Source organism: Mobula birostris, chromosome 17 (genome assembly GCF_030028105.1).
Source record: "Mobula birostris isolate sMobBir1 chromosome 17, sMobBir1.hap1, whole genome shotgun sequence".
In the NCBI taxonomy this organism is placed as follows: Eukaryota; Metazoa; Chordata; class Chondrichthyes; order Myliobatiformes; family Myliobatidae; genus Mobula; species Mobula birostris.
In genome coordinates this window covers 39,830,003-39,849,388 of record NC_092386.1, presented here as the reverse complement: position 1 = coordinate 39,849,388, position 19,386 = coordinate 39,830,003, and the positions used below count along the sequence as shown (strand labels likewise).

Here is a 19,386-nt window from a genome sequence, read left to right as displayed (position 1 = left end):
ATGCTAAACAAGCAGTATTGACAATCCACTTGGTACTGGAGGGTATCCGATATAATGCAAATCTATGCCGCACTCTTCTTTGCAGTCTCCATGCCTTTCTAAAAGGTTTCTAATCCTATTTATCATCATTTCTAATCGACTGCTGCAGTTATGATTGTGAAATTCAATCATTGCTCCAAGCCCTTAAATTTCTATTTTGTTGCTTTGAAGAACAATAACATTGTTATTGCACATTTTTACACTAAAGCTTTTAGCTCTGCCCAGGAAGCTGCTGATTGACATCAAGTGAAGTAAGTGCACCGAAGGAAAAAAGCCGATTGTGGCCATGTAATACATCTACTCTGTATCCCTATCTTAGATGTCCAAAACAGTACTCTGCATATATAGACACTGCCAATAATTTAAATATTTATTTAAAAAAACATGCACAGGCAATAGTTTAAATCTATCTTAAGCTATCTTAAAAATCGTTATCCATAAACAATGCAGGCAAGTGCATCAGCAGTAACATTTGCTAATGATTCAAATTCCTGACATAAATCTGTTGTTGCGTGCATTATAAGAGTAATTGCAATGTAGAAATCTAATATTGTGGCTCAAATAACTGTTACAAAGCACTTAATCAGCACTCTTGCTCTTTCTGATGCTATAAGAATCCCCATATTAGATTAATTATATTCATTTTCAGCTTTATTCTGTAAGGCCTCTTAAACTTAATGCGAAATGCAAACAAATTAAAGGACAAAATCTGAACAAAATACAAAAATCATTAAAATAGCATCATTATAATGGATGATAGATTGGAAATTCTAGAAGTTTCGATGAACTGTATATTAGCAGGAATTCTTGCTATATAAACACAATTGCAGAAAATTACCATAAGGAATTCAAATGTACTTGTACTTCACATTACTATACGTTGTAAATAATGGACAGTTTATTTATATATGTTTAGCAATTTGGCACAGAGCAGCCCCTTCTGGCTCCTCAAGCTACTCCACTCTAGCACTCCTGACAAACACGATTAACCCTAACCTGATCATGGGACAATTTACAATGGCCAATTCATCTACCTGGTATGTTTTTGGACTGCGGTAGGAAACCGGAGCACCTGGGGAAAACACACACATTTCATGGGGAGGACATACAAACTCCTTACAGTTGGCATCCCAATTGAACTCAGAACTCTGAAACCCCCGAGCTGTAATAGTGTCGCACTAACTACTATGCTACCACGGCACCCTAAAATACGAGCCTGAAAACGTCCCATCTCGGCTGACCTCGGAAGCTAAGCAGCCTCGGGCGTGGTTAGTTTAGGAGACATCAATTTTTAATTTATATTTGAGTAGGATTCAATTACACGAAAACAGAGAATAGGGGAACTGAAAATCAAGTTAAAACCTAAGTGCTCTGAAATACCTCATATTCCTTACTGTTGAGTCACAACTGCCATTGCATATCAATTAATTCACATAATCCACATTGTACAGGAAACTCAGAAACTTGAAACTGAGCTTACTCACTTCAAATTACTTAGTGGATAGCACTAAATAAACTGTGACATCATCCCTAATTAACCATTCTATAAAGAAGTAGATCAGGCAGTTCTTAGTTTATGTTACTACAAATGTAGCCAGATCATTTGCACAAATCTGCAGAAATAGTGCTGGAGTAGATGGGTCTGATAAGCAATGCTGTAATTGCACAGCAAAAAATTACCGCAACAGTTCCTTCCAATTCTATTACTTCTGGAAAATAATCTCACTTATTTCAAAATGTATTTTTAACAGTTAAACTCTGAAATCTAGATAATCATCCCTCAAAAGGTTCATAAAGAAAAAGAGGTATTAATTCCTTCACATTAAATATAGACAAAGAACTTTTCTCCTCAACCAATCTTTTTGAGTCGGTTTACAGATTAAAAATATTTGATAATCACTACACATTCTTCATTTGTATGTTCCTATTTTCCTGATACACAGCACATATAAATCTTAAAAGTACACAACTTTTCAGTATTCAATTCAACACTGATTTCTATGTCCTTGCCAGTATACTCATCAAACTGATTCATAACTACAACACATTTTAAATCATTGTCTTATACAAGAATAACAAACTAGCTTCTAACATGAGTTTTAAACTGAAAACTGATAATCTGTATTTAAATTTTGAGTAAATTTTCTTAAATTACAAATCCCTCATCCTCTTCCCATTTTAAGTTTTCAAAGTTGATGATACCATTTCATAAGTTGCACCCCAAAGAGCACAAGGTGGCCGATTAGCTCCCCCAAACCATTTCACAAGCACTAAACTGCTCAATTTCACCTAAATGAAAAAGGTGTTTTTTTTAATCCGAACTAATGACTGGTACGTAAGAATCACCAATTTGATCCTCATTACTGTGCCCTATCAAGGCTCATTTGCTGTGTGAATCAGACTAAAAGCTACAATTCCTGATTAGACCATATCTAAGTGGTATCAAGGGACCAGTAGAGGGGGCGGTATTGTACAGGCAACTTTTCTAGTCCACAGCAAATAGTGCAGTGCTATTAAATTCTGCTTCTTTGTTAATCGGTATTTTCCACTTTATGGTCACAACACCTTTTATAACATCAATTGGGAAAATAGTAAAGCAGTATATTATTGGGCTTCAAAATCACCCTACTTACCCAGACTATTAATATTACAATAATATGTAACATATTTTAAATTTTCACTAAGTTTGTATGTGTAATTATTTTAAAAAATCAGCTTGAAGGGAGAGGGAGCAGAGAACTACCACTAACTATGATTTGCTTCTTGTATTACAATAACTACAAGTTATCTACAAAAGTATTCCACTGTCTACCAAATGCTTAAGACATTTCTTATTCATTAAGTGCTCATCGGTGAGAACATTATGGAAAATGAATTCTACTCCCCCCCCCCCCCAGTTCTTTATAAATCAAACAAATTGCGTCGCTTGGTAGGATTAGTTTTCTTTTAGAAGAACACAAAGTATCACCGTTTTTCATCCAAAATGTTATAGCAACAGAAAACCATACTCGCACTGAGCTTGGTGCAATAATTGAAAAGACTCTTTCATAGATAGGAAATTATGATACATACGCATTTTACAAGTGGTTAAACCTGCACCCCTCAAGCAGAATCTCACACTATGGTAGTAAAATACCTTTAATGAAGTTACTACGCACAACAATGGAGACACTGTTTGATTTACATGCCTGGTACTATGGCTGAGAGTGAAATTATAAATCATGCTGACAAGTACAATATATCAGTGCACTGTCATTGTCTTTCCACAAGACTGAAAGAATCACCAAGTAAAATACAGGCGAATGATCAATGAGATATTTTAGAAATCACAGAAGATCAACTGAGCCCCACTATGAACAAAAATAAAAGGCATTGGTGTTTTAGCTTCAAACTTGTCAATTACACAAAATAACATTGATGGTGTAAGTTTTCACTGATGCCCAAAAATACAATTATGTTGTGTGCTCGAAAGTTGTAATGCATAATAGCACTTTATATTTTTGAATTTAAACATTTAACCCCGAAAGGATAGGAAGGTAAATGTCACTCTGTTAATACCTCTTGATATTAGAATTCTGACTTGTGAAAACAGTCTTTTCTAAAATATGGAACAAACTCACTTTGAAAAGAGCACTCAACCACTCAATTTTGTTTCATCCAACTGTTACAAGGTTAGCTCTCTGTAGTCAGCATCAGCTTTAAGGAGTTTGATAATTCAGTTAAAATTTATATGCCTTTGTCAGCACAGAACTCTCAAATGTTCATCATAACCTCATAACCTTTTAAGGTATCTTATGAAAAACTGTTTAAGAGCCTGATAAAGCATTTTCAAGTAACAAATAGCCATTAAAATGAAAGACACGTACCTGTTTGTGCATTTCTATATTCAGACCATAAGACATTTCATAATACTGTGAAAATAAAGAAATCAGATATAGTACTGGATAATCCACAGTTTATCAGTCACAAACAATAACAGAAACAGATAGAGATACAAAATGACGTATTATCAACCAATGACAACAAAACTGAAGCCCAACATGTTTTTAAAAACTTACCATGACATAGTGGCGTTGCATTTCCGTCTTTTCACTGGCTAGTTTTTCACATTCCAGTTTCAAACTGTTTAAGGAAAGAAAGATGGTTCAAGATACAACATGGATATTTTATAGCCTGCGCTACAGGCAACACTCTGCATAAATGATCATACCCGGATCATTAGAGGGGCTGCCTTACCAAGGCAGGGTGCACTTAATTAGTGCAGTAGTGCATTTTACTCTTCTGGAAATGATTTATGATCTATGTCAAAATATGACAGTATATACTCAGAGATTGATTTTAATAAGTAAAATACCAAAGCTCACGCAATCGAACATGACAAATACGCCAACGTTTTTTTCAGTAATATACTGCATTAATTACAACAGAAATTTAAACTATTACTTGGCAATTAAAATATGCTTGACTCAAATCCGTAAAAATACATAGAATTGTTAGGAGGTCTAGAATTGTTCCAAGATTAGTCACGCCAACGCACTGATATTAAAGTTTCTTTTAGCTGTACAGTAAATACGAAACGGGATCCTACTCCTCAAATGTTGAAGAAAGAAGGTAATCAGCATCTCAACAAAAAGCTCTGAGAAACATACGTCCGCTACACAAATCGGCACAGGCGACATTAAGCGTTTCAATATTGAGAGAGAGGGGAAAAATTCATCGTAGATGCTGATTTGCCAATCCGTACAAAGCAGCGCGATTTTAATCCAGATTTGGGGGATTTACGAAATGAAAAATGCGATTGTTTGACACTGAAGCCCCGGCGTGTTAGGCGAATGAGCAGAGCCTAATCGAGAGCACATTACTCCTTCATCGTCACTTCACATGAAACAGAAATGTGAAAGCGAGCCAAAGAGCAACGGCGGAAAATCAATATCGAAAATAACATCGAAACATTAAAGCGTTTCAATAATATTAATAAACAGGGATAACGTGAATATGAATCGTCCCTACTGCGAAAATCACTCTTCGAACTGTTAGAAAATACGTTTTATAAGAAACTAAATTCAGGATGCAGCAACGAAATTAAGTAAAAATCCCTCCCTCGGCATCATTGCTTCTCTAAATGATGCAAAAAAATCCATCTGCCCTACATCGCCGACACTACAGAGTGCGATTTGCACTAGAATACCATCTTCAACCAAACTGGATGAGTATCGGAGAGATCATTTTACATCAGACAACTAAAAAGGGAGGAGATGATTGAGGAAAGAAAGCCGTCAGCACAAGAAGCATGAACGGTACAGACCACAACCTAGCGCCTGGAGCGGGCAAGACAGAAAAGGGTTTACAATTAAATAAACTGGATTTTTCCTGTACTCTAGACCCTTTAATGCTGTCAGGTCTGTATAACTAGAAAGCCAGTCGTTCTACCTGTGATACTGCGCCTGCAAGAACTGAAATTCTTCTTTGATGCGATCGCACGATTCGGAGATGGTAAATTTAAAGGGCTGTGCGGGTTGGTGAGGCGCCTGCAAAGATAAACACAAACGAGCATCAATACCGAGTCAAACTGCTAATCGACCTATGATCTCATGAGATTCCCATTTATTAATAATTATGAGAAAGCAAACTCAAACATTGTATTCTGCACGTCTGCAAATATTAATTGCAAGATTGTAATTAAGTCGACGTTGTGGAAAAAAAAAGCTGGAATCCGCGTGTTACTGGCCGTGTCAGATGTTCCGGAAAGCAGCAAAAGAAAAATAAACACACACACACATACACAAAAACTTACTGGATGTCTGGCTTGAGGATACATCGCGCTGGGATTTTGTTATCTTTCCTCTGAAGCCGTCTCAATGTTTTTTAGCAGTTGTCTCATTCAAGTTGTTTAATTTGAAAGTCGCCAAGTTGTACGAGATCCGACTGAATGTAGCAAGCTCCAAGATGCCAGAAAGCAAACGATGAAACAAAGTGGAACATTCGGGAGAGGGTTGCAGAAATGCCCGCCCGCCCGCCGATCCGAGATTCGCCTCGGCTGGGCTACGCTCCGCTCCGGCGGGCAGCAGCTCGCTGCGACCTTACACCATCACTCCAGCAGTAAAGGGAGCGGAAGAAGCGCGGCCAACCTGCAATCAGAGTTCGGAGGCGGCTGCTTTCCCTCTGCCCTTCATCCGATAACATGCGAAAGTAATGACTTGTGTTTACCAAATTTAGAAGCACGGTGTCATTAACATTCTTACATATTCTCACCCCGGTCAACTTCACTTCAGCGAGAGAAACTGGAGGTGGAGAGATGCGATACTTCGCCTATTCCCCCAGCCCCAAAAGGAGGGAAGGCTGTTAGCGTGTTGCGTCTTGGATATTGTAGTCCTCTTCCCCATTAACTTGAAACAAAACTACTCAAAGAAAGCAGACTCGCAGACTACAATTCCCAGAATGCTGACCGAGGTAGCAGACCCACCGACAGTCGTGATTAGCATCGCCGTTCGACCAATCACAAAATTGAACTCTCGGGTTCTCTGTTCGCAGCAACATGTCAGTTACGATTCATTAACCAATCGCCACAGGGAAGAGGAGGAGTCTCACCTGGAAGACCGCCCACATTGTTAGGTTCTCCAATCGTGAGCGGGCGTGGCTGTTCATCCCACGTGGGGCGTTGACGCGAGGCTGAGGCAGTGACCAATAGGCGAGGGTAAAAAGTGCAAAGCTGACGCCTCATCGCGGAAGGCTAGCAGCCGTTCGCTGGGGCTTGGATGGTTTTTACCCCTCCCTCTAGCGCAAGTGAAAAGTTGGGAAAAAAGGGAGAGGAAACATTTGTTCATCTGTCAATCAAAGTAACGTGGGGCTCTGCCGGCGTTTCATGGAGTGAGAATGTTTTTCTCTTGTGCTCCACTCCACCCGAGCGCTGTATGGAATGTCGGCTAATTAGGGTCGGACGTCTCTTTGCAAAATACTCCAGCAATCTGTCATTACAGCGTATTTTTAAAAGATCGGGGACTCGCAGGACTCCATAAACACCGACCTCTGAGCAAAGAGATGAGGGTGGGGGTCGGGAACACTTCGTTGTACCTTCCAGTATTTGACATGTTTTAACTTTCGTTTCAATATTTGGTTAACAAAGCTCAATTCAAAAACAACCAAATCGTAAATTATATCTGCAGTCACATCAACGTTTGCGCTCCTTACTACAGCAATGCCTCCTTTAGTGATCGAGGGCGAAGCTGAAAGGAGAATAGATGGGTTTTAAGGTGGATAATTTCGAAGATTTCTTGCTAACCACTTTCTGACTACAACTTCAATGCAATTGTTAAATCAATGCAACATTTAAAGAGAGGTGAAGCGGGCACGTTACTTGTAGTATTAGATTTATCACTGTAAGTGACAGGTTAAAACGCAGTTAATAAGAACAAATAAAAGATCTCTACCCAATGCGGACAATGCTGCCCAAATTACTAACAGCGCTGTAAATTTTGACTCATAAGGGCTAAAGAAAATGTCTGCGAAATAATATCCATTAACAGCTGTTGCGGCTTCCCGCAGTTGGAACTCTGCGGTGGGTCGAAAAATAATTTTGGTTGAAAACCGAAAGATGGGGAGGTTGTCAATTAGTCTTGTAATGGGTTTCTTGGTATTTACATCAGTTTTTCTTGAACCTTTATACTTTATTTCCTTTTGGCAAAAAATGCTGCAAAATGAGTGTTTCCCTTGACAATAAATGCTCCTGTGTTATGTCTTAAGATATTGCCTCCTTCGTTCTTTCCGGTTTCTGTTTAAGTTCTTATCAGCTTGTCTTTTGATTGAATGACGCTGAAAGGAAGCTTGAGTTTAAAACAAAATGCCTTTGTATTGGTGTCAATTTCAGTTACTCCATTTAGACAATTTTCTGACGTTCTGCAACTACGTGGCTGAAATAGATAACCATAACGCACAAAACTTCTGCCGGCAAAGAATGGCGCTCATGGTTCGGCTATGGCATGTCTAGACTGTATATGACTTGATAATTATACTAGTCAGGATAGGTGCTTTGAAATCGACAGTGAATGGCATCAACACTAAATTATAATATTGTCAACCAGTAAGTCTAACCAGTTGAAGAATTTGGTTTTTGAGTAAGCTTCTTGAGAATTCTGAAGTCTATGATCAACAGCAAAATTATAATTTAGAGTTATCTTCAGCATATCGATCCATGCAATTAACAATATCAGGTTGCTATAAATGTAACAATCTAGAAAGTAAAACTCAGCAACAGGATTCCAGCTCCTGCAGTGTGGTGTCTGCTTCTATAATTGCCACAAGGTGGATGCCTCATCTCATCTAGGCTTATTATTCTTTATCGCAAACAGTGACAGCAAAACTGAACAGGTTTGCCATCATTTGAGACTCGTAAATCGTGGCTTTGAAACAACTCCAACCTTTGTTGGTGTTTACAGGTTCGGCAATGGATATCACTCCTTAATTCTACGCATCATCGCCTGACTTGGCATCTAAATTGGTCAGCAGTATGTCTGTTTCCATATGGAAAATGAGTCAAATATAACCAAGCCGGGGGAGTATTGTCTGTATCACAGCAACATCACAGGAACCAATGTGGTCAATGTCGGTAACACAAAATGAGCAAAGTAGAGGCTATGTTATTCTTCATTTGCTTCATTATTTGAAACTTTAAAAAGAAAGCGGACTGTGATTGCCCATCAGTCAAATTTGAGCTCTGTGACTTTGACCAGTTTCGCCAGTTAGGAATTTAATAATTCTATTTGTGCCTTATAATGTTAGTTATGTAGCATCTCAACTATCAACAAAATCAATACTAATACAAGAAGACCACAATGACTGGGTCAGTTTGTACTTCTGCCACTCTGTCAGAGAGCTTCAGAATTTGAACCACCATATCACCCTTTAACTTATTCAAGACAGTCACACAATGAATAAAAGAAAAACCTCCATGACCATTTCCAGTCACTGATACAATCTTAAGCACAAGATATTCTGCAGATGCTAGAAATCTTGAGCAACAGCCACAAAAAAAATGCTTGGGGAACTCATCAAGTCAGGCAGCATCTATGGACAGGAATAAAAGAGAGAGGGGGATTACTGGAAGTGGGATAAATTGATGTTCATGACCTGAGATTGCAGGCTATCCAGATGGAACATGATGTGTTGCTCCCGTTGTTATGGAATTGTCCAGTATTGAGCACAGCCAGTGCAAAAAGCTTACAGTGCAGATTAAGACTGGTTTGAGATACATTTTGGGATTCTCCCCGCTCCCCACCAACCCTAATCACATTTCGCATTCTCACCTTCCCTTTTCAGTCCCCTAATTGAAACTATCTCCAACTTCACGATTCCCAAATTTCATTTCCAACAATTCCCCCATCTCCCAACCCTCTTAGTCCTCTTCCTCCCACTGCACCCAGATTCTCTATCTAGACTCGAAGCAACACTTTTGCATTTGCACTAGATTGGGAGAAACCCCCTCATATTTCATCCGGGTAGCCTCTAACCTGATGGCATGAACATAGGTTTCTTTAACTTCTGGTCATTTCCAACATGCTCCCACCTCCCTCCTTCTCTCTCTTTCCATTCCCCATACCACCTCACCTCTTTTCTTCTCCTCACCTGTGCAACAGTTCCCTCCGGTTCCCCTCCTCCTTTTCCTTCTCCCACAATCCACGGTCCTCTCCAGGGAGATTCCTTCTAAGTCAGCCGTTTACCACTTTCACTATTCCCCCCCAAGGTTCTTACTTCACCCACCTCCCCTCTCACATGGTCTGACTTATCACCTGCCAGCTTGTACTCCTTCCCTCCCCCCACCTTCTCGTTCTGGCTTCTGACCCCTTCCTTTCCAGTCCTGAGGAAGGGACCTGGCCTGAAAAGTTGGCTGTTTATTTCCCTCCATAGATGCTGCCTGAGTTGCTGAGGACCACCAGCATGTTATGTGCATTTCAGGTAAGATCTTGTTCAGAAATGACATCTCTTGCACAGTAGAGTTCCTTCTAGCTTTTCTCTCAATGGTGTCTGAGATAATAATGATTCACTACCACACATAAATCCAAGACATCTTCTGAAAACGCTTTAAAATAGCGTCATTGATGGATTGGTAGTGATGAACAAAAGGCTAATTTCACGAAATATTTCCAGTATGGAATCTTACCCACTTGAGCCCTGTCTTAGCATTACACTCCTGAATATTCTTGGTGACAATTTTGTCCCAGATTTTGGTCCTGAAAATGATTCCACATTAGTCTGCCTGGCCTGTAATTACTTCATTTATACTTCTACTGTCTTTTGAGCAATGTGTTACATTTGCGATTCTCTGATGCTATTTCTAAGGGTGATTGAAAATTGTGCCCAAACAAACTATTACTTCCCTTTGTAAAACAAAATACATTCAAGATACAGTGATCTATTTTCTTTCCTCTGAGCATTATTTTCATTATTTCCCTTTTATCTTCTCTCATCCTATCTAATTTCTCATCTTTTACCAAGACATTGAAAGCACCCACATTCTCTGTGTTGTAACACTATCAACTTGTACCTCAGTCTCCCTAATTTTTTCACACTATTTTAAAAGGTCCTTTTATTATCTGTGTGTTTACAAAATACATTAGACTTGCAAGTAGATTACCCACAGATTTAGTCCTATGCATTCCATTTTTTACCACAGGAATTTTCTCTTCAGTTTTCCTCTGTACTCTCGATGTTAAACTTTATTACTTCATTATGAATTTGACATTTATCATAAGACTCTTTTTCCAGTTTCATTTTAATATGCATACACTTAGTCATCCAGGGAAATCTAGCTCCAAATGCTCTTCCTCTCTCCCTTGTGGAATTGTGCCTTGTGGGATATTGGCTAGGTCCTCCTTGAAGTAGTTCATCCTACTTTACATCTCATCAAAAAGAACCCTGATTCAGTTGATTACTTTTATACTTTATCATTTCTTGCTTTTCTCTTGATGCTATCAAACCTGCTTCCCAAAGATTGTTCCACAGAAATTTTAAAAAATGTTGAAAAAACTCATCTGTGGTGGGTGGAGAAAGGAAAGAAAATGTTGGCATTTTGAATCAAAACCCTCCCTCATGACTGAGAGTAAAGAGGGAAGATAGCTGGTATAAAGAAAAGAAAAGGTATGTGGTGAAAAAGAACCAGCAGATGATGGGTGAACTGAGGAGGGGTGAAGAATGATGGACAGAAAGGAGCCAGATGGGGTAGAGATGGTAGAATTGAGAAACTGAGACAGGAAAGAAGGAAAAGGGGTTAAAACCAGATGGAGTCATGTGGAGGGAGGGTTAGATAGTTAGGAGGCTGGTAAATGCAGACGCAAAAGCTAGAAATGCTGGAACCTGATAAGTAAGGAAGAGATCATGGGAACCAGTAAGGGAGAGATGACTAGCAGATGGAACCAAGAGTTGGAGGGGATACGATGGACAGTATGTGTGGGTAGTAGGTGGATGGAACCAAGAGGAGGGAAGGGAACAAAATCGGTAATGAGAGGCTGCAGTAAGATTGAAGGGATCTGGGAAAGGGAAGGAAAACGGGAGGACCAGCGGTTGATCAATAGGAGGGAGGGGGGAATGTGGGAGGAGAGGGTTACTTGCAATAGGAAAATTCTGTGTCCTTATCATTGCATTGTAGACAATCCAGGCAGAATGTGAGTATTGTTCTTTTAGTTTGCATTGGGCCTCAACCTGGCCAAGCACAGAAGGTGGTGTGGGAATGGGAAGGGGAGTTGAAATGACAATTAACTGAAGTTCCGAATACCCATTGTGGACAAGAGCATTGATGCTCTGCCAGTCATCTAATCTGTGCTTGGTCTTGCTGATGCAGAGGAAGCCATATCAGAAACACCAAATATGGTTAGGAGGGCATGGGCAAACTCAGCAGCTACTTAATCGGTGGCAAACAGAACAAAGAAAACTACTAAGTACTTTATTAATGATGATCACCACTAACAATGGAGAGGCGAGGCAGAGTCGAGGCAAGCAGGGGCAGAGGCAGGGTTGAGGCGTCCCCGAGAGCGAGAAAGGCCAGACGTTTGATCGATTTAAGCACTGGCTGAATTGGGAAACTCAGGTATGGTCCGAATTGTGGCGGCAGGGTCCAGGACCACGAGCAGTCTGAGAGTGAGGAACAACCTGATGTTTAGCTGATTAAAACACTGGGCTGGATTGAAAAGGTGAAAAAGTCAGATCTGGAGGTAAAGGACAGGTCAATCCTGCCTGGTTCTTCTCACTGCTCTGTGGTGTTCACTTGGCTCAGTGTTGAACTGAAGGTGTGGCCTGCTCCAGCTGCAGTGATGTCCGGCTTTGTGTCTTTCACAAAACTTCGGTTCTGAATGTTATCTGCTTACTTTTATTGTTTGCACATTTTTTTTTCTCTGCACGTTGGGTGCTTGAGAGTTTTTTTTAATAATGGCTTCTTTTGCGGTTCTTTGTTTTGTGGCTGTCCATAAGGAGACAAATCTCAAGGTTGTATACTTCAATAATAAATGTACACTGAACTTTGATAATTAACGTACTTTAACATTTCTAGTCAAGATGGCACCTGCGTACAATGCTCCCTCGGTCGACATCTACTGGATAAACCACGAAGCTGTTTATTTCACTTCTTTTACATCTATTTTTCATCTTAAATGTGTTTCTGGAACTGTTTGAGCCTGTGATTTACAGTTTGGAGATCAACTGAGTGATCCAGTGCTTTGCTGTCTACGACAAGATTCGGGGAAGGAAGCGTGATCCTTAAGGCAAAGAAACTACAAGACAGGGTGTGAGGTGATGTTTGACTCCATTTCAGCAATTGAAGCTTCCATTATTTGCCGATTAAAGCAACCAGGAAGATAGAAGCACTGAGGCGAATGGCAAAGACGAGCAAGGATTCAATGCCGACTGTCTGCCTTTTGATGGCTGGTGGGATCCTTCTGCTGCCAGAGAAGGAGCCTGTGTGGCCTATCACTGTGCCTGAAGGGTAGGCCTGCGCTCTTAAGTGGTGTGTCTCTCTTACGATGATGTTGGAGGATTTTACTGATGCTTTGCGTTAATGAATTTGTTTTATGGGCTATGGAATTTTTCTGTCTCAGGGTTTTTAATATTCTGTTTTGTTGCCCATTCTTTCTCATTGTCTTATTGTGTGGGGAAGAGGGGTTTTGGGGGTCAATGTTCTTGCTGTGTTTTGTGGAGGTGGAGATAGACTTGCGGGGGGGCAATGTTCTTGTTGCATTTCATGTGGGAGGAGGAGGTTTGGGGGCCGATGTTCTTGTTGCCTTTTGTGTGGGGGGGAGGGCATCTTGGGGGCTGATAATTGTGTTGTCATTCTTTATTTGTGAGGGGCAGGGTGGGTTTGCTGTTTCTCTTTGAACTGACTTCCATGGTTTATTTGTGGCTATCTGGAGAAGAAGAATCTCAGTGTTGTATACTGCATAGATGCTTTGATAATAAATGAACTGTTGAGCATTTGAACTTTGACCTTGAACAGGATGTGAGGTTGGAGGAGGTGCGCATAAAAACATGTGTCACCTGGAAGGACTGTTTAGGTCCCTGGACGGCTGTAAGGGAGATGGCGCAAGGGAAAATGTTACACCACTTGCAATTGCAGGGAAGAGTGCTGTGGGGAAGAATGAGCAGACCAGGAGTCATTGACAGAGTGGCCCTTTCAGAAGGCAGAAAAAGTTGGGGAGGGGAAATTGTGGCTAGTGGTGGGATCTTGTTGCAACTGGCGGAAATAACGAAGGATGAGTTGCTAGATGTGGAAGCTGATAGGATGAAAGGTGAGGAGCAGAGGAACTCTTACTCTGTGCTGTTTGGAGGGCAGGGGCTAGTGAGGGCAGATGTCCCCCAAGAAAAGAAAGAAATGTGTGATTTGGGCTCCATCAACAACAGTAAGAGGGAAACCACATTTCCTGAGAAAGGAGAACATTTCAGATGGCTTAGAATGGAAGAACTCATCTCTAGACCATATGTAGCAGAGACAGAGAAACTGCAAGAAAAGGATAACAATGCTTCAGGAGAGAGAATGAGAAGACATGTATTCAAGGCAGCTCCTGAAAACAATTTGATTATTTGCCTATCTCTCACCCACCAACCCCTGTAACCAAGGAATTTCATTACATCCTGGTGTATACAGCAATAATCTAATCTGGATCTGAACTTGACCACCCTTCCCCTCTCCTCTTTATACTGGCTATCTCTTCTCCATTATCGGTCCTGATTCTGGCCACAACCTGAAACATAAATAATTCTCTTCCCACCTCATAGCTGCTGCTTGACCCAGTGGATGTTTTATTATTTTGCTCCGGATTCCAGCATCTGCATTTTATTTTTTCTCCATTCTCCCACTGAAGCATCCTCCTACCCTTTATTTGATACCTAAAACTTAATCTCAGATAAACACAAGAGATTCTGCAATGCTACTGCGACGCTGCAGTTTGCTTTGGGATCAATAAAGTATCTATCTATCTTTACTTTTTCCACCTATCACCTCCCAGTTTCTCACCCACCTCCAGTACCCATCTATCTACCCCCCTCACCTAGCTTTACCTATCTAATTCTAGCTTGTCCTCCTTCCCCACCCTTCCTTTTTATTCTGCCCTCTTTTCCCTTCCTTTGCAGTCCCAATGAAAGGTCCCGGCCTGAAATGTCAACTGGTTATTTCCTCAATGGATGCTGCCTCACTTGCTGAGTTCCTCCAGCATTTTGTCTGTATTACAATTAATCTGACATAGCTTCCTTTCTTGTTAGAATGGAAAATGAATAAGCAAGCTCTGTTATATACATTTCTTTTGAATTTTACAATGCCTCTTTCTCCCCCCAGTATCTATTAGGATAGCTGGAAGCTTTCAATATTGCTCCAAAGTTCTCCCATGTTCTTGTATCTGTTGGATAAATATTCCTCTTTCCCTTGCTCATTAATTGGTAACATACAGTACATACCCAGCAACATAACACCATTTCAGTTCCTTATTTCCATCTAATTCTACACAGCCCATCTTTCATTCCTCAAGTCAAGTATTCTTCTCTTGAATTCTAACTATGTCACTACAGTGATGATTATTCTGTACATTTTTTGTAACTATTACTAATTTCAGAATTTTTACTTGTTACACTGGTGGAATTACTTGTACTACGTAAAGCACAATTGTCTACAACACGGCCGTGCAGGTGTCGGAGCTGTTGTCTCACGGTGCTGTCTTTGTGGAGTCTGCAGGGTCTCCTGTGATCATGTATACTCCAGTTTCCTCCTATATTCAAACAGTGTGTAGGTTGGTAGGTCAATTGCCCCTAGTATGTAGGTGGATGGTGGAACCTGGAGAGAGTTAACACAATGTATAATAACAGGGTTAGTATAGGGTTAGAGGAAGCATATGCTTGATGGTGGAGTTAGTGGGACAATGGGACTGTTTCCACATTGCACTGCAATAATTCTATATCTATGAACCTAGTTCACTTTTTGTACTTTGATGTTCCCACTATGTAACAACAATTATTCTTCTTGCTGAATACATAGGTTGGTCAGAATGCATTGTCACAGAGAAATATGATTTCCCCATGTCTAAACAGGCTTGAAATAACACAGAACCCCTAACATACAAAGCTACAAAATGCAAAAAAATAGCTATGCAGAATAATTGTTTTCAGTCAACACGGCAGAGATTTGGCTTCTATTTCGCCAGAGATAGGAATGCTTGTCTTGGAGGCACTAGGAATCCTCAACATTGCTTCTAGGTATCACAAAGTCTAAAGATATCAATTCAAACATGAGCGATGGAGTCTCTTTCTGACAGGCATTTAATTTATCATCCTTCTCAAGTGGACAAATTGGTACCACACTGTATGGAACACAAACTGGAAGAAAAGTCAAGAGGAGTAAAGGTGCAGAGTGCATTCTAGTTGAGAGACTTGAGTAACTAACACTAAGACTGCCTAATGCTGGTGAAGTCCTTGAAGATAAAGCCACCAGACTGATCCAGAAGCAGAAGGAGAAAATGCTAACGTGTATTTGCTGATAACTGTATTGGCAGAATTGAACAGAGGAGAGGCAAGAACACTGTTGAGAATGTATTATAGATCTTCAAACACTAGTGGTGTCATGAAAACAATATTTCTCTCAATGTCAGTGAAAAAAAAAGAGATGGACAATGATATCAGGAAAGGGGCAAAGCACATACTCCCATCTACGTCAACAGTCCTAAGTTCGAAAGCTTAGAGATTCCAGTTCTGAGAAGTGAACATCACCAATGTCCTGGTCCAAACACATTATCACCACAAGAAAGCTCACCTGTGCATCTTCCTCGGGAAGCTAATGGAATGTGGCATGTCCCCTTTGACCCCCATCAATTTTTATCAAAGCTCTGTAGAGAACATTCTATCTGAGCGTATCATGCTTGGTATGGCAGCTGCTCTGCTGGTGAACACAAGAAACTACAGGGACGAGTGGACACAGGTCAGCACATCACAGAAACCAGCCTCCCCGACATAGATTCTGCCTATATTTCTCACTGCCTTACTAAAGCAGCCAGCATAATCAAACACTAAACCTACCCAGGTTATTCTCTCTTCTCATCCCTCCCATTAGGCAGGAGATACAAAAGTCTGAAATCTCGTCTCCCACTATTATAAGACTATAAAACTGTTCCCTAGTATGATAAGATGGACTTTTAACATCACACTCTACCTCATTAAAACTTTGCACCTTATTGTCTACTTGCACTGTGCTTTCTCTGTACTGTAAGACATATTCTGCGCTCATTATTGTTTGACCTTATACTTCCTCAATGCACTGTTGTAATGAATTCATCTGTATGAATGAAATGCATGACAACATTTTCACTGTACATGTGACAATAATAAACCAATGTACAAATTTATCAACTTGTATTTATTGGCAAATTTCTAATAAGTATAAAAGGCACTCGGGCTATAAAAATGTGAGATTTCAATTACCCTAATATTAACTAGGATACAGTAGTGTAAAAGGTATGGATGGCATACAATTCCCAAATTGCACTCAAGGTATACATGATGCATAATTCCCAAATTGCACTCAAGATTTTTAGCCAATATGTAGTAATTAGCCCAACAAGATAGATGGTCAAATCTATATTTAGTTTGGTCAATGAAGCTGGGCAGAAGGGATAAGCATCAGTAGTAGTACTGTGGTTCCCGCTTTAAGAGTGAAATAAAGCTTCAAGATTAAGGTAACTAGATTGAGAAGTAATTTAGCAAAGCCAGATAGGGAATAGCTACTGAAAGTCAATCAGTTTCAGAGCAAAGGAAATACTTAGAAAGGAGATTCTGGAAATTCATGGTAGTACGTTCCTACAAAGAGAAAGCATGGAGCTGCTGAGCACTTGGGTGACAAGGTGTACAAAGGGTAGATGAAAAAAGGAGAACTTATGTATTATACTGAAAACTCATTACAACTAAAGACCTGAAAAGTAATGTGTAAAAGTGAAATTAAGTGGGACATTAGGAAAACAAAGGACTGTACAAAGACATATTGACAAGTCAAATCAAAGAAAATCCAAAGATATACAATATTCTAGGTTCATAAAGAGCATGAACTTATTAAGATCTAAAAGTAATCTATATATGGACATGGGCGACATGGCAAGTTCCAAGTGAATGTTTTCTGATATTGCCAATGTTGTGGTGAGGACAAATGATAAAAAAAAATTAGATGGAACAAACAGACCTTATCGCTGGCTTCCTCCAGATATGGAATTAAAGTGGTGAAGAGAGGATAACTGTTTTTGACTTCATGTGACAAAACCCAGCCAAATCTCTGACTTTACCTAAAATTGAGGCAAATCCAGTTGGCTAAGTACTCACCTGAAACTTTTCTTAGTTGTCACACTGGTGATGGAAAGTGTCAATGACATGCTGCGTAAGTGCATGTCAAAGGCACCTCCAAACATGAGAGAGTCCAAACAGCTTCCCTTGACATTCAGTGGCATCACTATTTTACACTAACATCCTGGTGATTACATCACCCAGAACCTTAAGCAGACCAGCCCAGAAATCCCATTACTCCAAAAGCAAGTTAGAGACAGTAACATGTGGTGAGTGGCTCTTTATTGTCTTTCCATAAACTCTTAAGCATGAATGTGAAGGAATGCTCGTTACTTGTCTGGAAGATTGCATATTGGATTTGAGAAAGAAGATTTCTTGATTGGCACATTATTATCATCTTAAACTTCACTGCTTTTATTGATACATTGTGGCTTACATTGTTACCATCTACAAGATGGAATTTTGCTATCTATCAAGGCTTCTTTCGAGGTACTTTATAAACCCATAATTTTTACCACCCAGAAGAACAAGGGCATTAAATGCATGGGAGCATCTTTGTCTATGAGTTCCTCTCCAAATTGAACACCATCCTGAGTTGGAAATGTTGTCTATAATAATGCTCCTTTGCTAACACTAGGACCGAATTCTAGAGTCCAGTAGTTATCAGCTATAACAGGATTCCTTCAACCTACAACTTGCAGCTGGTCAAGGAGCATATTACCACCGCAATCAAGAGCACTTTGAGTTGGAAAACAAATGTTGACCTTAAATAAGCACTTGAAATACTCTGCAGGTAAAGCCACAGAAAGACAAACAAAGTCAATGTTTCTGGTCAGGGACCATTCATTAGTGTTGACCTTGGGTGCGAATGAAAGAAATTACATTCCTCCATCATTTTGGTTGCATTGATCCCCTGAATCAAATAGTTGCCTGCAAGAACACTTCAAACAAAAACAGATTGTTGCATCTGATCGGGGGTGGGAGTGGGGGTGCGGGATTGATAGTGAAGGAAAAGGGTTAGATTTCCCACAGAGCTTTTCATAGGAATACTTGTTGAAACCTGGTCATAAGATGATGGATCATGAAGCAGAATGTTGCTCAACCAAGAAGTTTTAAGAAAATACAACACATTATTTTGTTGAAATCATGGGCTCAAAGCAAATAGACGACTTTTGAAAAATTGAGCAGGAAATTCAATTATTGTTCACTAATTGATGAATAATTTTCTATTGAGTGAAAACAGCAGGATAAGACTATCGCATTACCTATAAACACTGAACATCCCACCGAAGGTTCATCAATATAAACTTTTATTTTCCCATTACAATAAATAAACTTAGCTGAATACCTTAATTAAGACAAAAACATTGACAGCAATTTCAGAGCTATCAAAAGAAATCTATTGCTTGAGTATGCAATAAAGTAATCAGCATTCAATCCTCGCAATTATAAAGCAACGCAGTTACTTTGGTAATACTCGACCTATTGGTTTTCTAATTATAGATTATACTTGTCTCAGTTTTGATTAATGCATTCAATATATTTGCTTATTTTGTACCC

General features: G+C 39.8%; 1 protein-coding gene across 7 annotated transcripts in view; it reads right to left on the bottom strand.

Moving 5' to 3' along the window:
• LOC140211627 (transducin-like enhancer protein 4) overlaps positions 1-6,356 on the bottom strand; it is a 156,702-nt gene extending 150,346 nt beyond the window's left edge. For all 7 annotated transcript variants that reach the window (XM_072281565.1, XM_072281566.1, XM_072281567.1 and 4 more), the window contains exons 1-4: positions 5,834-6,356; positions 5,470-5,567; positions 4,098-4,161; positions 3,906-3,950 (exon numbers count right to left, since the gene is read on the bottom strand). In XM_072281565.1, the coding sequence (XP_072137666.1) occupies positions 3,906-3,950; positions 4,098-4,161; positions 5,470-5,567; positions 5,834-5,857 (231 nt within the window). In that variant the 5' untranslated portion in view covers positions 5,858-6,356. The remainder of the gene's footprint in view (positions 1-3,905; positions 3,951-4,097; positions 4,162-5,469; positions 5,568-5,833) is intronic.
• Between the last annotated feature and the right edge of the window lie 13,030 nt (positions 6,357-19,386).